Source organism: Psammomys obesus, unplaced genomic scaffold, assembly GCF_907164565.1.
Source record: "Psammomys obesus unplaced genomic scaffold, mPsaObe1.curated_primary_1811, whole genome shotgun sequence".
Classification (NCBI taxonomy): Eukaryota; Metazoa; Chordata; class Mammalia; order Rodentia; family Muridae; genus Psammomys; species Psammomys obesus.
Window position 1 is genome coordinate 7381628 of NW_026596088.1, and position 17757 is coordinate 7399384.

At 39.2% G+C, this 17757-nt stretch overlaps 1 protein-coding gene across 1 annotated transcript in view; it reads right to left on the bottom strand.

Moving 5' to 3' along the window:
- LOC129691466 (phospholipid-transporting ATPase ABCA3-like) overlaps nt 1–17757 on the bottom strand; it is a 97386-nt gene that overhangs the window by 60365 nt on the left and 19264 nt on the right. The window contains exons 8-11 of the mRNA XM_055627613.1: nt 15318–15491; nt 13937–14115; nt 8647–8781; nt 3297–3426 (exon numbers count right to left, since the gene is read on the bottom strand). Coding sequence (XP_055483588.1) covers nt 3297–3426; nt 8647–8781; nt 13937–14115; nt 15318–15491 — 618 coding nt within the window. The remainder of the gene's footprint in view (nt 1–3296; nt 3427–8646; nt 8782–13936; nt 14116–15317; nt 15492–17757) is intronic.

Below are 17757 nucleotides of genomic sequence, written 5' to 3' on the forward strand. Positions count from 1 at the left end.
GTCCCGTTTATTGATTGTTGCTCTTAGAGCCTGTGCTGTTGGTATTCTGTTTAGGAAGTTGTCTCTGGTGTCAATGAGTTCAAGGTTTTTCCCCACTTTTTCTTCTAACAGTTTTAGGATGTCTGGTTTTATATTGAGGTCTTTGATCCACTTGGACTTTAGTTTTGTGCAGGGTGATAAGTATGGATCTATTTGCATTTTTCTACATGTAGACATCCAGTTAGACCAGCATCATTTGTTGAAGATGCTATCTTTTTTCCATTGAATGGGTTTGGCATCGTTGTCAAAAATCGGGTGTCCACAGCTGTAGCCTATGACAATTCAGTATCCAAGTGGCTTCCATTGTAATAGGAATAGGGACTGTCTCTGACATGAACTGATTGGCCTGCTCTTTTAATTACCTCTTCCTGAGGGGGAAGAAGCATTACCAGGCCACAGAAGAAGACAATGCGGCCACTCCTGATGAGACCTAATTGACTAGGATCAGAAGGAAGGAAAAGAAGACCTCCCCTATCAGTGGACTTGGGGAGGGGCATGCATGCAGAAGGTGGAGGAAGGGAGGGATTGGGATGGGAGAAGGGAGGGAACCACAGGGGGGATACAAAGTGAATAAAGTGTAATTAATAAAGAATTAAAATAAAAAATTACGGAACCTTTATTCATTTCAAAACAAGTGCAAGGAACTTAGTATTCTGAACACTGCACAGTTGCTACAGTTCTACACAACACCATCAAAACGCCTGGGAAAATGATGTGATTGATGTTGCTGGGAAGTATAGATTGAAATAAACATTGTAAAAGTACTTTTTAGAAAAAAAAAATGGGTGCCCATAAGTGTGTGGATTTATTTCAGGGTCTTCTATTAGATTCCATTGATCCACCAGTCTGTTTCTATGCCAGTACCATGCAGTTTTTATTACTGTTGCTCTATAGTACAGCTTGAGAAGAAGGATGATCTTTTATTGTACAGGATTGTTTTAACATTCTGGGTTTCTTATTATTCCATATGAAGTTGAGAATTTTTCTTTCCAGGTCTGTAAAGAATTGTGTTGGTAATGTGATGGGAATTGCATTGAATCTGTAGATTGCTTTTGGTAAGATGGCCATTTTTACTATGTTAATCCTGCCAAGCCATGAGCATGGGAGATCTTTCCATCTTCTCATATCTTCTTCTAATTCTTTCTTCAGAGACTTGAAATTTTTTTCAAACAAGTCTTTGACTTGCTTGGTTAGGGTCACACCAAGGTACTTTATGTCTTTTGTGACTTTTGTGAAGGGTGTTGTTTTCCTAATTTCTTTCTCAGCCCTTTTGTCTTTTGTATACAAAAATTAGAAGGACTACTAATTTTTTGAGTTAATTTTGTATCCAGCCACTTTGCTGAAGGTGTTTATCAGCTGTAGGTGTTCCCTGGCAGAATTTTTGGGGTCACTCAGGTATACTATCATATCATCTGCAAATAGTGATACTTTTATTTCTTCCTTTCCAATTTTTATCCCCTTGATCGCCTTTAGGAACTTTTTTTTTAAACTTTGGTTCTTGCATTTCTATAAGTCACGCTTGGTTCCTCCTCTCTCCTGCTCCTCCCCTTGATGGTTCTCTCCTTCCCTTTGTTTTCCTCCTCTTCCTTCTCCCCCCTTTCCTTATGCTCCTCCTCCCTCTACTCCTCCTTCTCTACCTCCTTTTTGTCCTCCTCCTCTTTTTTTTCTTTGTAAATCTCTAAAGATTTCCTGGTCTGGGGAGATGACTCATTAATAAAGTGCTTGCATGCCCTGAATTTAGATTCCCAGCACTCACATAAAATCTAGATACAGTGGTATGACTTTTAACCCCAGCACTGACAGGGGTGGGGGTAGGGCAAAAGGAAGGATAGGAGTAGGGGCTGAGGCAGAGGCAGAGACAAAGTCATTCCTACCAGACCAGCCATAATAGGCAAAAGGGTGAACTGCGGTTTCATTGAGAAACTCTCACTCAAAATATCTACATGAGTAAGGTGGAAAAGTGATTCTGGACATTGCTATGTCCTCTGCACGAAAGCACACAATGGCTGTACTAACTTTAAATACTGATTGCCTCTTTACTTGTGTATTTAATTTCTGACTTAGCTGGAGGAATTCAGTAAATTCCCTATCTCCTGCAACGTGCAGTTTTGGGTGTTACTCTGCCTAGTAGCTATTTGCTATTTGGGATGGTCCTCATCTGACTTTCTTGAGCTGTCTCTTTTTCTTTTTTCTCAATTAAGCTTCCCTGCTCCATTGAGGATTATGCCTGGCAGTTAGACTCAGTTAAGGATTGATCATCTGTCCTTTGCCACAATACCCTAGGGTATACTCTGCCTAGTAGCCTGATCCAGGGAGAAGTTTCTAAAGCAGGTCTCTGAGCTTGTTTTGACCCTAGCAGGACTCTTGCCAGCCATCCTGATTTTTTTAGCCCTCTGGAATCCATCTGGTCCAGTGGTTGTTTATCTTGTTTCTCTCAGTTTTCAGATACTTCACACGGTTTAGTCTTTTACTGTGTCAGTTTCACTGGGGTACTCCTTGTGGGGTGAGCCAGTGGGCCGAGAGTTGATTACTTTTACTTAAGTATTTGATAGCTTCAAGAGGAAAATGTACATATAAAAACTTTTAAATTGTTTCTTATATGTACTGATGGTTTTTACCATATCTGGTATTCTTGAATTCTTCTTAAAAAGTCCAAGTTTCAGTCTAGAATCATTTTCTTCCTGCCTGAACACTTTACACTCTTAGTTTTCTCGCTCCTCAGGCGAGCATCTGTAACGGGTTCCATTTGGCCTTTCTTCAAAGACATGCTCTCTCTTTCCTCCCTCCTTTTCCCCCCTCACCTTTGCCCAGACAGCCTAGGATATATCAGCTCTAAGGTGCTGTAAGCAATGTGTGCTTGGCTGCTGTCAGGCTGCAGCTTTCTGAAAATATGAATTGGAGCCTGATGATTAATTCCTCAGTATCTGTACTGAGGCTTTGTCCACTGGTCTCATCATTGGCCAAAAGAGTGGCGCTGAAGTCTCTAAATGCAAATGTGTCTGCTGCCTTTTCAAATCTTTCTGGTTTTGCTTTGAGGATTTTGGTGCTCTGAGTCTTAGACACATACTTACTTAAAAATGTACTGCCTTCTTCGTGTATTGATCTTTTAACCTCTCACAAAACACTAACTTCAAAATTTTATGTTACTTACAAACTTGACAACAAAGCAGACTATTATTAAACTACATCATGCAAGTCTCACCACTTTCCCCCCAGATCTGGGTAAGGACGCCTTCTGGACAGAGCCAAACACCTACCTGAGAGGATGGACAGAGCAGTCGACTTTCCTGCCCCATTCTGCCCTAGGAGAATAGTGATCTGTCCCTGATATAAGTTCAAAGACAAGTCCTCGAGGGCTATCTTGATGGAGTTATTCTCTCGGAACACCTGTCGGAGGGAAGCCCGCAAATGTCAACTCTGTAGCCTTCACAATCAGTTTGGAAGAACGGGTACTCACAGCAGCTCTTCAGAGATGAAATAAGACCACACAGTAATCTTATAGCGAAATAGAGTGCAATACAGAGACACGGCAAAGAGGGGGAAAACCTATTTGAAGCTACAAAGTGAGTTTTATACTTTCACAGTAGGCGTGCAGTCTTTCCCTGAACAATCTCACCCGTTCCTCCTTTGTTTCAGTTACCACCCTGAAGCTGGCAGTGCCACATTTTTCTTCAGTCAGTCTTTATTTGGGGAACACAGGAAATTGCTCAGCGGACAAAAGCGCTGTGCAAGGATAAGGATTTGAGTTCTAATCCCCAGAATCCACAGAAATTCTAGACATAATCCATAATCCCAGTGCTCCAACAGGGAATACTGGAGGCACAAACGGGAATTTTTAGAAGCTGGTGGGCCATCTTGTCTGGCATGTATAGTCAAAAATAACAGAGACCCTGTCTCAAAGAAGGTGGGAGCTGACACCCACGGTTGTCTTTTGGCTTTGACATGTGAGTTGTGACTGTATTCACGTGAGTAGGCATGCACACACATGTCATAAATATGGAAACACATGTGTGCTCATGTGCACATGTGTGTGTGCATGTACACACAGAGAGAAGGAGAGGAGAGAGACAGACACAATACACACACACAGACCTTGAAGAACAGCCAACTGGAACCACCATGGATGCTCACCTGAAATACCTTTCATGTAGATGATCAGTGTGTCTGTCCAGGGCGCAAAAAGCTAGAAAGAGCATCACTTTCAGTCTAGCAACAAGTAGAGGCTAAATAAGTTCCCTGACCATAATTTCTCTTGAAATTCATCCACAGGGCGAAACGGCCTGAAGACTGAGGGGTGACAGAGACCCTCAGGAAAGATGGTGCAAATGTGTAGTAAATGTGATTGACATCCAAACTTTTAAGGAGACTTTAGTTATTTTTTTAAAACAATTGAGTCATAAAGCATTTAAGAAATATAGAACATAACCGTATAACCTGGGATTCAATCCCTGACATGGAGATTTAAAGCAGGCATTCCTCCCGATACATCTTTTTGATGATAAATTAAGGTAGCACTCTGTGTGACCGAAACCAGAATCCTGTTTCAAGTTTCACCAAATGGCAGGAGGGGTCTCTTTCCAACCATTCTCCCTAGACATAGGTTCCAGGCTTAAAAAAAAAAAGTGTTTTGAGAACTGTGTCCAGACTAGAGCTCTTGATTTCCCAAAGCTTTGGTTAAAAAGTCGTGGATCAAACCAAACAAACCAACCCCTGGGTTGTCCTGTGGCCTCACGGACATTCATGAGTTGGTCCATCAGTACCCCCCTTTTCTCCTAGCTGATTATAAGGTGTCTCCAGTATCAATTCCGAAATGTAGGTGGTCATGTAGAGCCAAGCTGGGAGACAGAGCTGACCGTCACCTGCCTCCACTTCACGCCACTGGTACAAGATGTCCCGAAGAAACGCGCCTAATCTGGACTGAGGTGGATTTTTTCAACAGAGCTGACTGTTGGGCAGGGCAGCCGGTGTCCACAGTGGCCAGGTTTGTTTCTAGAGAGGCTTCCTTGAACAATCTGATATATTTCTTCTCTGCATTCCATCTTTAAATTGCTATATCACTATCAGTTTTTCACTCACACTAGAATGAAAATTCCTTGTGAGTGTGGACTTTTTTTTCTGAGTGTGTGTGTGTTTGTTTGTTTTATTTTTACTGCTGATTCCCTAGGAACAAGAATGAACTAATGAAAAAAAGAATGGATAAATGAACAGGATAGAAGACCCTTAGTTCTTCTGAACATTGTCATGATCCTGGATAAGCAAGTGATGGAGAAGTATGGAGAATGGGGAAGGGCTCTATGTATGCATTAGGGGAAATTTTTTAGAGGCAAAGGTGGGAAAAACAAACAAACAAAACCAAAACAAACAAAAGAAAGAAAGAAAGAAAGAAAGAAAGAAAGAAAGAAAGAAAGAAAGAAAGAAAGAAAAAAGAAAAAAGAAAAAAGAAAGAAAAAAAAGAAGGAAAAAAGAAAATGTGGGAGAATCGGGTAAGTGCAGCTGGAGAAATTCATAGCCCGTGTGTTCCTTGAGTAATCTGCTTCTAGCTTTAACCACGTTACAGGTTATATCCTCGGATATATCAGTCACCTTGGTCACCTCCATCCTCCCGCAATAATTACCCAGGCAAAAGAGATCACAAGCAGATGAATGGAAAACTTTAGCGAATGGAAATTAATGTTTACTCATTCAAGTCACAAAGCTCCATTAGATACTACACTTTCAAATGGCAGCACTTCCAGTTAGACCAGTCACATTGGTTGAAGGTGCTACCTTTTTTCCCACTGAATGGTTTTGGCTTCTTTGTCAAAAATCAGGTGCCCATAAGTGTGTGGGTTTATTTCTGGGTCTTTGATTTGATTTGATTGATCCACCAGTCTGTTTCTATGCCAGTACCATGCAGATATTTTTATTACTGTTGCTCTATAGTACAGCTTGAGTTCAGGGATGGAGATACATCCAGAAGAACTTTTATTGTACAGATTTTTTTTAAGCTATTCTGTTTTATTTATTTATTTATTTATTTATTTAGTTTTCCCATATGAAGTTGAGAATTGTTCTTTCAAGGTCTGTAAAGAATTGTGTTGATATTTTGATGGGAATTACATTGAATCTGTAGATTGCCTTTGGTAGGATGGCCATTTTTACTATGTTAATCCTACTAACCCATGAGCATGGGAGATATTTTCATCTTCTGCTTTCTTCTTCAAGTTCTTTCTTCAGGAACTTGAATTTTTTTTTTATACAAGTCTTTCACTAGCTTGGTTGGAGTTACTCCAAGATACATTATGGTGTTTTTTTTTTTTGTTTTGTTTGTGTGTGTGTGTGTGTGTGTGTGTGTGTGTGTGTGTGTGTATGGCTATTGTGAAGGGTATCGCTTCCCTATTTCTTTCTCAACCCATTTGTCTTTAGTATACAGGAGAGATACTGATTTTTTGAGTTAGTTTTGTATCCAGACACATTGCTGAAGGTGTTTATCAGCTGTAGGAGTTCCCTGGTAGAATTTTTGGGATCACTCATGTATACTATTATATCATCTGCAAATAGTGATACTTTGACTTCTTCCTTTCTGATTTGTATTACCTTGAGCTCCTTTAGTTGCCTTATTGTTCTAGCTTGGACTTCAAGATGTAAATAGATCCATATTTATCACTTTGCACAAAATTAAAGTCCAACTGGATCAAACATAAAACCAGACACACTAAATCTATTAGAAAAAAAAGTGGGAAAGAACTTTGATCTCATTGGCACAGGAGACAACTTCCTGAACAGAACGACAGCCCAGGCTCTGAGATTAACAATGAATAAATGGGACCTCATGAAACTGAAAAGCTTCTGTAAAGCAAGGGACACTGTCAACAGAAGAAAACGACGGCCTACAGACTGGGTAAAGATCTTCACCAAACCTACATCCAACACAGGGCTAATATCTAAAATATATAAAGAACTCAAAAAATTAAACACCAACAAACCAAAGAATCCAATTAAAAATGGGGTGCAGAGCTAAACAGAATTCTTAACAGAAGAATATCAAATGGTGGGGAAACACTTAAAGAAATGCTCAACATTCTTAGTCATCAGGGAAATGCAAATCAAAATGAATCAGAGTCCATCTTACACCTATCAGAATGGCTAAGATCAAAACTCAAGTGACAACACATGCTGAAGAGGATGTGGAGAAAGGGGAACGCTCTTTCATTGCTGGTGGGAGTGTAAACTTATACAACCACTTTGGAAATCAATCTGGCCCTTTCTCAGAAAATTGGGAATAGCACTACCTTAAGACTCTTACCACTCCTGGGCATATACCCAAAAGATTCTCCACTATACAACAAGGACATTTGCTCCACTATGTTCATAGCAGCTTTATTTGTAATAGCCACAATCTGGAAACAACCTAGATGTCCCTCAACCGACAAATAGATATAGAAATTGTGGTACATTTACACAATGGAATACTACTCAACTATTAAAAACAAAGACATCATAAAATTTGCAAGCAAATGGGTAGATCTGAAAAATATCATCCTGAGTGAGGTAACAGAAACACATTCATTGTACATACTCACTTAGAAGCAGGTATTAACCATGTAATATAGCATAAACATACTAAAATCTACAGACCTATCTAGGCTAAACAACAAGAAGGACCCTAGGGAGGATGCTTAATTCTTATTCAGAAGGCAAATAGGATAGAAACAGGAAGTAGTAGAAGTGAGAGAACAGGATAGGAGCCTACCATAGATGTCTTCTGAAGGACTCTACCTGGCAGGGGGTCTAACCAGATGCAGAGACTCACAGCCAAACTTTGGTCAGAGTGCAGGGAATCTTATGGAAGAAGAGGGGGAGAGAAGGACCCAGAGGGGAGAGGAGCTCCAGAAGGAGACCAACAAAAGCAAAAAAATCTGCATCCATGGAGGTCAGCAGAGACTGATACAACAGCCAAGGGCCATGTATGGAGAGAACGTAGGCCCTCTGCTTAGATGTAGACCATATGCAGCTCATGTGAGTTCCCTAGTCAGGGAAGCAGGGGCTGTCTCTGACATGAACTCAGTTCCTTGCTCTCTGATCACTTCCTCCTGGTGGGGCGACCTTGCCAGTCCACAGAGTAAGAGGATGCAGGCAGTCCTGATGAGACTTCATAGGCTAGGTTCAGATAGTAGGGGAGGAGAATTCCCCCCTTCAGTGGACTAGGGGAGGAGGAGGGGCAAAGAGGGAGAGGAAGAAGGACCGGGAAAAGATGAGGGAGGGGGCTACCATCAAGATATAAAGTGAATAAATTGTAAAAATAAATAAATAGATAGATAGATAGATAGATAAATAAATAAATAAATAAATAAATAAATAAATAAATAAATAAATGAATAAAATGGCAGCATGGATAGACTACATGGCCAGGTCATAGGGATCCGATTATCTTTGTAGAAGGATCTAGTATTTATTAAGTACTGTGCAGATATCATTTTTATCTTTCTTCAGAGAAGTGAATGCAATGGTATGACCTCTTATCAGCATATATAAATAAAAACTTTTGAATATTTGGGTATTTCTCATACTGAACGTTTACCGTGAACCCCTCTTTAGGAAGCAGGGGAGGAGGTTATGAAAGAATACCTTGTGCAGGTGTCTGATCTGGATGCTGGGCCTCAAATCAGTTGGTTCAGCTTCGAAATATTTGCTTTCAGTTGTCTCCTGAGGTTGGGTAATTTCAGAGTTTTCTGGAGGTGTTTCTCCAAACCAGTAAGAGTGCTAATAAGGGAATACGAAAGATGTAACTGGTGGCACGGAAAAAGAGCACACTAGAAAACACCTTAATCTGACAGGGTTTGTCCTGAGATGGCCTGCATACAATTCTCGAGATCAGATTTTGGAGCAAGCTACCTATAATTTGAATTCCAAAGGCTTAGAACATACTATTATACTAAGATCATAAACATTTTAGAGGGACACCATACCCGGACTTCCCTTGTCCTCCTCTAGGATCTGGCCTGCGGACTCTCCATGTCTTCTTCCAGTGTCTAGCCTGGTTAGTACCCGCTGCAAGCAGACTCTCATTTTTCCGTAACCCACCAGACCTATTGCAGAATCCACAGCAAGTGCCCAGTCCTAGTCTGGCCACCCACACCTGTGCAGCATGGAACCTCAAGACCCTCATAGGGCCCCACATTGCATACCACTGCCTAGCAGAAGCATGGTTTTTGCCAACTACAGATAATTTCTGCGATTATATGACATTTGGAATTCTGGGAACTTTTCAGAGAGTAGATAAATGCAAGAGCCACAATAGGCTGTGGGGGTGGCTGTTGGTCATTTAGGGAGGTTGGCTGCATTTTGTTAGTAGCCGTGGTCAAAGAAGAAACAAAAGAAAAGAAATTAGATTTGGGGATTTTCCTAATTCCTTTCCCCACTCTACCTTGTTTCTCTTCTATCTAATGTTACAAGGTCAAACCAGGGAGATAAAGGGTGGGGAAAAGAAGGACCCACAAAGTAGCAAAGTAGCCGGCTTCACCTATCTACCCCAACACTTTGGCTTGGAGCAGAAAACACAACCTATGTGCCAGGACCGTCCCCTCTGTCCACCTGACTTTATTCTACTCCAGACATTCCCAACCTTTAGTCTCAACCAACCTTCACGTCCTCCCTTCTTCCTCACTTGTTTTGTCCATAACAAATTCAGGACTAAAAGGAAAGTCTTGCAAGTATAGCGAGTCAGGCAGAAGACAGAAGAACATCAGGTCTCAAAGACAAAATAGAGGACCAGGACTAACTAAGCAAGGAACAAGTAATTTAAAAAATATATATGAAAGGAAAACACGAGGGGACTATGGGATACCACGAAGAGACCAAACCTTCAAATTACAGTAATAAATGAAAGAGAAGAATTTCATGTTAATGGCATAAACCGGATCCTTAACAGGATCATAGAGGAAAACTTTCCCAGACTAAGGAGGGACACCCATACAGACATACAAGAAGCACATAGAACATTAAATAGACAAGAAAGGAAATTTCCCATGGTACATCATAGTTAAAACACTAAGTATATAAAACAAAGAAAGAATATTAAAAGTTTCAAGAGAAAAATATTTCAGTCACAAAGAAAGGAATATCTACCAATATAACAGTTGATTTCTCAATGGAAACTTTGAAAGCCAGAATCCATTCCAAGTCCTAAAAGACTATGTCAGCCAACATAAAATAATACACAGAGCAAAACTACCCGCCATGTTTGAAGGAAAAAGAAAATATTTTTTAAATTAAAAAAAAATTTAAACCTAACAAACCAAAACTAAGGAAGATGCAGGAAGCAATATTTTGGGCTAAAGAGAAAAATGAGCATAGCAGAGAGACTGTGGAATGACATAGGATGCCATAATTATTAAAACATGAAGGACCTTTGAGAATAGAAACAAAACTAAAAATCAACAACACAATGACTAAAATTAACACTCACATTTCAGTAATAACTTTAAATATCAATGGCCTCAATTTTCCAATCAAAAACTCACAGACTCACTGAATGGATCAAGAACAAAATCCAGCTATCTGGTGCCTACAAGAAACATATCTTAGTCTTAAAGATAGTCTTAAAACTACTTTAGAGTTAATGGATGGGAAAAAGTAACCCAATGAAAGAGAACCAGAAAACAGGCAGGTATCACTATCTTAACATCTGAAAATATAGACTAAAATAGAACTAATCAGAAGAGATTTTTAAAAGGACACTTCATTCTAATAAAGGGAAAAGGTAATCAAGAAGACATTACTGTCTAACATATTTGCACTAAATTCAGTGTGCTAAATTTCATTTAAAAACTATTATTGAATTTAAAGACACATATTAACATCAATGAGTACTAGGCAACTTTAATATTTCACTTTCTCCAATATGCAGGTCATCTGGACAAAAACAAACAGAGAAACATCATGAATTAATTGACACTATACATCAAATGGACTTAACAGATTCTACCGTTATTTTATTTAAATACCAAAGAATTCACATTCTCCTCTGCAACACATGGAAACTTTAAAAAAAAAAAAAAGGACAATATCCTGCAACACAAAACAAATCTTTATAAATTCAAACATTGAAATTGCTTCTTGTATACTATCTGACCACAATCCAATAAAACTTAAAATTGACAGCAAAATCCTCTAGTAAATACACAAACTCATAGACCTTAGTCAACTCATTACTAAATGATAAATGGTCAAAAAAGAAAAAAAAAACAGAAATAAAAACTTCCTGTAATTAAATTAAAATGAAGATCAACAGAATGAGGAACAGCAAATGTTGGGATGATGCAAAAGGAAAAGGGAACCCTCATTCCCTGTTGGTGCAATTGCCAGCTGCTGTAGCCAGTATTGAAATCAGTGTGGAGAATTCTCAAAAAGCTAAAAAATAAGTCTTCAACATGATCCAGAGATTCCACTCCTTGGTATACACTCGACATTCTAATCTGAAAGGACTTGCTCAGCCATGTTCATTGCTGTTCTATTCACAATAGGTAAGAAATTAAAACAACCCAAATGACCTACAGCTGATTAATGGATAAGGAAAATGTGATGCATGCACACAATAGAATACTATCCAGCAGTAACTAAAAATAAAATCATGAACTTTGGAGGCAAACAGGTAGACTTTAGAAAAGATCATACTGAGTGAGGTAACCCAGACCCCAAAGTCCCATCTTATCTCTTACTGGGCTCCTAGTCCCAAATTTCAGATGTTAGGAAAGTAAAATGGAAATGTTGCCAGCATGGGGGGGGGGGGGCGGTGAGAAGCAAGAGAGAAGAAAATAATAGGGTACAAATGATCTGATCAGGGAAATGGTACGAAGGGGAAAGAGGTAATTACAGAAAAAGGTGGGAGGAGCATAAAGCTGAATAACATATACAGTGCTCTTACAGTGGAAAGGATGGGCACTTTATGGAAGGGGAGGGGAGTACATACAGAAGAAGGAGGGAGTTGGGTTAAATAATAATGAGGTTGTCTGAAAGATTCACAGATATCATGCTATTAATTATTTATCATAATCCTATAATGCTCATAAATGCATGCTTAAACATACACATATAGTTTTAGTAAACCTTTCTCCTACTGGTTCTTTTTCCAAGAGTGAAAGAACACCTATGAAAAACAAAAAACAAAAACAGCCCAATACCAGACATGAGACTTTTGAGTTGTTAGCCAGAACTTTCCAAGAGATTCCCAAAACACACAGCCTTTTGCTGTTACCCTTGGTTACTTCCCAGAGGCAGAAGGTAAATAACTATTGTTAAAGAAACCATGTGCTTCAGAAACAGGGCCAGAGTCCTCCGAGCTGGAACTGACCTGTCTGCCTCCTCTCTGATGACTAGCTTTCATGGTACCAGAAAGTACCATGCAAGCTTCCAAAGGACGGAGGCAACCAGCAGTTCTGCCCAGCCTATAAACCAAATCAATGATCAGCCTGACATGATAACTCTAAGAGTGTAATAGTGGCTTACATACCTTGGTGGTAACCAACAACTCTCTTAGACTTATGGCTGTCTCAAGAAGAAGGAAACCATGTCTGGTTCTGGGAACCTAGTTGACTACTCAATATTAGTAAAGTCATAGTTATTGGAGGAGAATCTACAGCCACTACTTTATTAAGCCAGCACAATTGCTAACAACAAACTATAAACATTCATTTTTAAACACACAAATAAGTGTAGTCTTTACCCTCATCGAAGAAACTTCCTTCTCTTTGCAACAAATGGAGACTATAACAAAAAAAGTACAACTAATCAAAAATGCAGAGCTGTGGTGGTAGAGCCCAGTCACAATGGATACATCTACAAAACACTCCTGCACCCAAGCCTCAGGCAGCATTGTGGAAGAGGGCCTAAAAAGATTCTAGGAGGATCAGAAAACTTTCTGTGAGATCATGTTTCCTAGTAATTTCAGAAGCTACCCTCATGGAGTCTTACCAACCTGACTGCCCACATGTGAGCTGAACAAGGTACATGCTCATGAGTCCTCAACCATACACAGAAACCATAGGCGACTGAGGCAAGCTGGGAGAGATCTGGCCTTCCCCAGGGAAAGCACACCAATTGGTTATCCAGTTTAAGTGCTCAGTCCTGAAAACTTACATATGGGTAGCATTACATGTACAGAACCGGCTATACTTAGGAATATATGTTTATATACATACACATACACATGTACACAGGCAATAACATGTAGTTTTAAATAAGACGTCATGGATTTGAAAGAGAACAGGAAGTGGTACATAGGAGAGTGTGGAAAAAGGAAAAGGGAGAGAGAAGAGTAATTCAAATTGTAATCTCAAAAATTCAAAAACCTTGTCCCCTCCAGAGTAAACACCTGAGAGGGATAGAGGGAAATGACTGCAAACGGACATCATAGAGGAAGTCCTCTATCACTATCAGATCTTCTCCGAGTGACATACAGGCCAAAAGTTGACTGTAAAAAGCTTGATAAACGAGGTCGCCGAGGACCCAGACATGGTCTCCAGAACTGCAGTGTTGCTAACTTCTTTAAGAATGGATAGTACTTCTAAAATACAGTCCTGCAAATGTTGTGGATTTATTGCTCCCAATTTATGCCATTTAAGAGCTGGTTAGTTTCCAGCTCTTACCCATGGATTATGTTTCCTCATGTATACTTTTATAGGTATCTGCGATAATAATTTAGGATCCCAGGATCTTAACTACATCATCTATGTATGCATGAAGGCTCAGATTGTATTAGGAAAACAGCAGTGAATTAGTATGGAAGGAACATAAGAACGGTCCTCTCATCTGCTCTACAAACTCATTAATAGATAGTATAAAACTGACTAGTGATTTTCTTTTGTTTTAGAACAAATTCACAAGGATCTATCTATAAATAACAGGCACCAAGACTCACCATCATGAAAAAGTTCCATGGCTTGGGCATACCATACTCTCCTGGAAAGACGGCTTCTATGTACCAGGCCACAAGGGCATATAGGAAAGCATCAATTAAAAGCATTTCAAGCACATTGGCAAATAAAAAGCTGTCCATATTCGTTGATGAGAATATGTTACTCCATTTCACTCCAGTTTCTAAGACAAAGGATGAGACATTCAATTAGGCACCAGAGGGACTAAAATGGTTCTTCATCTGCATCATAACTGAATCTAAGAGGATATATGAGTAAGTAATCGTGAAATTGCCTCTCACTGTACCCAAACAGAGAAACAACTGGAAATGAATGGGAAAGAAATGAACTACATAAAATTTGGGAAAACAGAACTTAATAAAAATAAGCAGAGCTGTGGATTAGGATGATGATTCCCCTCCTCACCTCTATGCATGCTAAAAATCTCCCTGGGATGCACAATTTTGGAAAAACATAATCACTGAAGTGTAAGGGATAAAGTCCTGCACCAGCAGAAACCGGAAGGGACCCCTCTGGATTCCCAGGAAATATTTGGACAGATTGTGGAGTCACTCATATACTAATATGTTGCTATAAAGTAGAAGGAAATTTTGGAAGACAGTTTAGCAATCAAAATTAAATTAAGAAGCTAATCAAGAAGGAGGACCCTGAGTAAGATGATCAATCCTCATTCAGAAAGGCAAACAAGATGGACATTGGAAGAGGAAGAAAACAGGGACCAGAATAGGAGCCTACCACAGAGGGACTCTGAAAGACTCTAGCCAGCAGGGTATCAGAGCAGAGGCTGAGACTCAGCCAAACTTTGGGCAGAGTACAGGGAATCTTATGAAAGAAGGGGGAGATAGAAAGACCTAGAGCGGACAGGAGCTCCACAGGAGAGAGAGAGAAAAAAAAATCTGGGCATAGAGATATTTTCTGAGACTGATACTCCAACTAAGGACCATTCATGGAGATAACCTAGAACCCATGCACAGATGTAGCCCATGGCAACTCAGTATCCAAGTGGGTTTCCTAATAAGGGGAACAGGGACTGTCTCTGGCATAAACTCAGTGGCCTGATTTTGATCACCTCCTCCTGAGGGGGGCGGTGCAGCCTTACCAGGTCATAGAGGAAGACAATGCAGCCAGTCCTAATGAGACCTGATAGACTAGGGTCAGAGGGAAGGGGAGGAGGACCTCCCCATCAGTGGACTGGGGGAGGGGCATGGGTGGAGAAGAGGGAAGGAATGTGGGATTGGGAGGAGATGAGGGAAGGGGCTATAGATGACATACAAAGTGAATAAGCTATAATTAATAAAAAAAATGCTTTTGAAAAATGGTAGGAACCAACAAATTAAATTAGGTTAATCAAAATTCACTACTTACTCTTTGTCTCTGCCTCGACTAGGAACTTAAATCCAAACGCCATCGCAATATTAAAGTTGAAGGACCAAATCAGCTTCTGCTTGAGTGTCATGATCCCATAGTTTTGCTGTATTGTAATATATGGGAAGTAGCTCAGGAAAAAAAAGCAGCTTCCCAAGCTCACAGCAAAGTTGACTGCAAATGTAAAGGGAGATATGGTCCAGTTAAGCAATCTTGGAAAACACAACATATGAATTGGATTTTAATGTATACACTGAGATAGGCATTATAGAAGATAAGAATGTCTATTTTGTTTAACCACTGTTTTCCTCAGAAAATGAGATATCTGGAATCCAGTGTGCACACAGATATTCCTGAAAGAAGGGCTGAAATAAAACATGAAGGAGCTTATTTTTCCAGAATTGTTCTTTCTAGATGCAATGATTATGAATGTCATAACAGTTATTAGAAATTTATAATTTTATTTATTATAACTCAACATAAGAAATTGTAAATATAAACAGAACTACTGGAATAATCAAAATATTCCTCCAGGCATTGTGAGATTTAGTCTGTTATGGTAATGTGTGAAAAGAAGAATCCCCTTGAACAAATCAAGACTCTACAATTTAGTACAACAACAGCAACAAAAACCCAACTAGATGGGTTTTAGAGTATTTAGGGGATCCAAATGTGATTTGATCTTCAGAGTTATCATTTTAAAATAGTCGAAATACTGCTGTATTCAGCAAAGAGTTATGAAGCATGCAAACAAGATGGTATACAAGAAATCAAGAAAAAAAAAAGGAAAGAAAGAAAGGAAAGAAAGAAAGAAAGAAAGAAAGAAAGAAAGAAAGAAAGAAAGAAAGAAAGAAAGAAAGAAAAACACAATAGAACTAAGAAAACACTTGCCCCTGAGGAAGGCCAGACTCTGGACTTACTAAATGAACACTGTAAACAATCTGTCTTAATATGCTCAATTCCTGAAACACAGAGCTGAAGGGAAGTAGGAAAAAGATATCTACTTTAAAAGATGATCAACAAAGTGATAGAAATTATGAAAATGAACTAAATAAATGCTCAGACTGTAAACTAAAGTACACAAATGAATTTAAATGTCTGGGTAGACAAAAAAAAAAAAAACAGCAGTTAAAAATGGTACAGTTGACATTATATAATCTTACGGAGCAGGCAAAATAAAAATAAAAACAAAAATAATAAAGACTTGGCAGAGCCTAAGAATCTGACAAAGTCACCTCCTTATGCAGACAGCAGTCACAGAAAAAGAAAGCAAGCGTTTGATTTGAAGAACCGTGGTTGAAAATCACTACATTAAAAAAAGTCAAAAACCCCATCTAAAAACGAAACAAAACAAAAAACCCAACCAGACATAAGGACAAAAAGAAAAAATGTTCAAGGTTTAAGGGCAGAGGATTGGCAGAAGAAAGCGCTGGGGCGTAACCGAATGGTAGTGTGCTTGTCTGGCATGCCCGGAGGCCTCGGTTACACTGGTAGCATTAGAAAACAAAACCAAAGGTACAGAGTAGCAAGGGAGAGAATTCTGTCAAGTACAAGACTGCAGCATACTTCCTTCTGTGAATCCAGAGGTGGGAAGTCATGGGAGTGACATTGTGAAACCAAAAACAAAAAATTTGTCAGCCAAGAAATCTGTATGAGGCAAAGCCATCCTTTAAGAATTCAAGAGAGACTTTCTGGTTCTGGGACCACAAATTAGGGGCTTGGTGTCCCCAACAGTTTTTTAATTTATTCTCTTATGTTATTTACTAATAAAAAGAATATTTTAAATTAGTAAATAACAACATTCATTACTGATAAGTAAAAAGCAGGGAAAAGACACCCTCTAGTTATGTGAGAAAAGAAGATATACCATTAATACTTGTTGGAGCTTAACAGTTTTTTTTTTTTTTAATATTATTGATGCTGAAGTCATTGCTCAAGATTATGGCATTAATTTTAACTCATATAAGAAAATAATCAGAGGCTATGTAGATGAGGAAATGAGGTAAGAATCAAAGTGGAAGATACAAGGAAGAAAAAGATGAGACATACGTAAGATAAATGGCTGAGTGGCAGATGCAAATCCCTCCTGACCAGTAATTACTTCAGTTGTTCATCTGGAGTAAAGGCAATGGTGTGAGCTAAATTCTGGAAAGGCAAAGGTAGCAGAACACGGTGGAAGTCCAAAGGTATGTATTAACTCTGAGTCCAGAAAAAAACAAAACAAAACATTCATGCTAACACTCAGAGAGAGTGAAATGGCTAAATTGTCAGACAAAAATGATAGACTTTAAGAAAGGAAGGACTGTGAATTTTTGTTTTGTTTTGGTTTTTTTTGTTTGTTTGTTTGTTTGTTTGTTTTTTGAGATAAGGTTTTGCTCTGTAGCCCTGGATGGCCTGGAACTCACTATGCAGACCAGGCTGTTCTCCAAATTTGGTACTT